We start from the raw sequence: 1,390 nt of genomic DNA, 5'->3' as shown, positions 1-1,390 counted from the left end.
CTCCCAGCTCTGACATTCCAGGTCCCAAGGGCTCTCCCAGCTCTGACGTTCAAAAAGGGCCCTCACAGCTCTGATGTTCCAGGTCCAAAGGGACCTCCCAGCTCTGACATCCTGGGTTCTAAGGCCCCCCCAGCTCTGACATCCTGGGTTCTAAGGCCTCCCCAGCTCTGACTCTCCATGGCTCTAGGCAGCTCCCTCCCAGGGTCCTCCAGGGACAGTGACCCAGGCAGGGCAGTATTTGGGTGTCAGTCACTCTGTCCCCAGCAGTGACCTGGTATGGAAGTTTTGCACGTTCACGTTCCGATAGGGCGCCGTCTTCCGTTGACACCACAGGAGCAAACCTTCTTTGGCTGAGGTCTCTGTGAGGAGGGCCGATGGGTCAGCAAAGTCAGCAGGGTCAGCGGGGTCAGCCCCACCCACTCAGCCCGGGCCTTACCTTCCACAGAGATGTCCTGGATGGCAAATCGAAGGATGATGGTCCAGATCATTCCCAAGGTCATCTTTAGGTTCCCATCCACGATCTCTGGGGGGAGAGTCAGGCCAGGGAGAGAGGAGATTTAACCAGAGCTTTCCCTCCCTCCCCTCCCTCGTTAGCCGGGGCACCTCACCTTCAGCCCCAATGGACACAAGCTTGACCCCTTTGCTGGCGATGAAGTCCAGGGCCTTGTTGACATTGGCAATCTTGTGGAAGCGCATCTTGCCTTTATCTGGCCTGGGCAGCCTCTCCCCTGGGATGTGAGAGAGCCAAGGTCATGGGAGGCCACCAAAGACCACAGCCTTTTCAGCTCAGTTCAGAAATATTATTATTAAACACCTACTGTGTGCTTGGCACTAAGATGACAGTCCTGCCCTCAGGAAGTTTACACTCTAACGGAGGAGACAAAGACTGGACCTGTTATTTCATTGGTATTGGAAACTCGCCTGAGAGGGAAACAGTTCCGACCAATTCAGGTCAGCCCCTTTTCTGTAATTTAGCACCTTGGAGAGCTGCCTGGAGCAGAGGAGCCAAACACACAGCCCGTAACACTCCTGAGTACTGCTGGAACTGGGAAATATCGAACACAATAAATAAAAATGCAATAAAACAAAGATAATGTTTATACGGCTTAGTAACTCCCGTTTCTATCTGAGTTTGACACCCTGGTCTAGATCACTGAAAGGTTAAGATACTTGCCCAGGGTCACACGGCCAGGGTGTGGCAAAGATAAGACTCTATCCATTATGCCATACCGCTTTTCAAAGCGGGGAGGGGCAAGAAATTACACAAATAATTAGGTAATATATAAAATGCATGCGAGTCTACTTGCCAAGACTCCCATAGGCAAGGACACACATGTACAAAAATATTTATAGCAGCTTTGTGTGTGTGTGTGTGGTGGCAAAGAATTGG

The 1,390-nt window shown here is 51.7% G+C and overlaps 1 protein-coding gene across 1 annotated transcript; it reads right to left on the bottom strand.

Annotated features, from left to right (window-relative positions):
* Positions 1 to 249: 249 nt before the first annotated feature.
* On the bottom strand, positions 250 to 728 carry LOC114034164 (alpha-actinin-3-like; the record flags this gene model as incomplete). The annotated part of the gene is made up of 3 exons (XM_027849767.1): positions 250 to 359; positions 437 to 523; positions 609 to 728. Coding segments are annotated over 3 exons (317 nt in total), but the record flags the coding sequence as incomplete, so codon positions are not given.
* Between the last annotated feature and the right edge of the window lie 662 nt (positions 729 to 1,390).

The sequence above is a fragment of the Vombatus ursinus genome, unplaced genomic scaffold, assembly GCF_900497805.2.
Source record: "Vombatus ursinus unplaced genomic scaffold, bare-nosed wombat genome assembly UNPS02008403.1, whole genome shotgun sequence".
In the NCBI taxonomy this organism is placed as follows: Eukaryota; Metazoa; Chordata; class Mammalia; order Diprotodontia; family Vombatidae; genus Vombatus; species Vombatus ursinus.
Note: the sequence above shows the minus strand (reverse complement) of the source record. Positions and strands in the feature narration are given on the sequence as shown.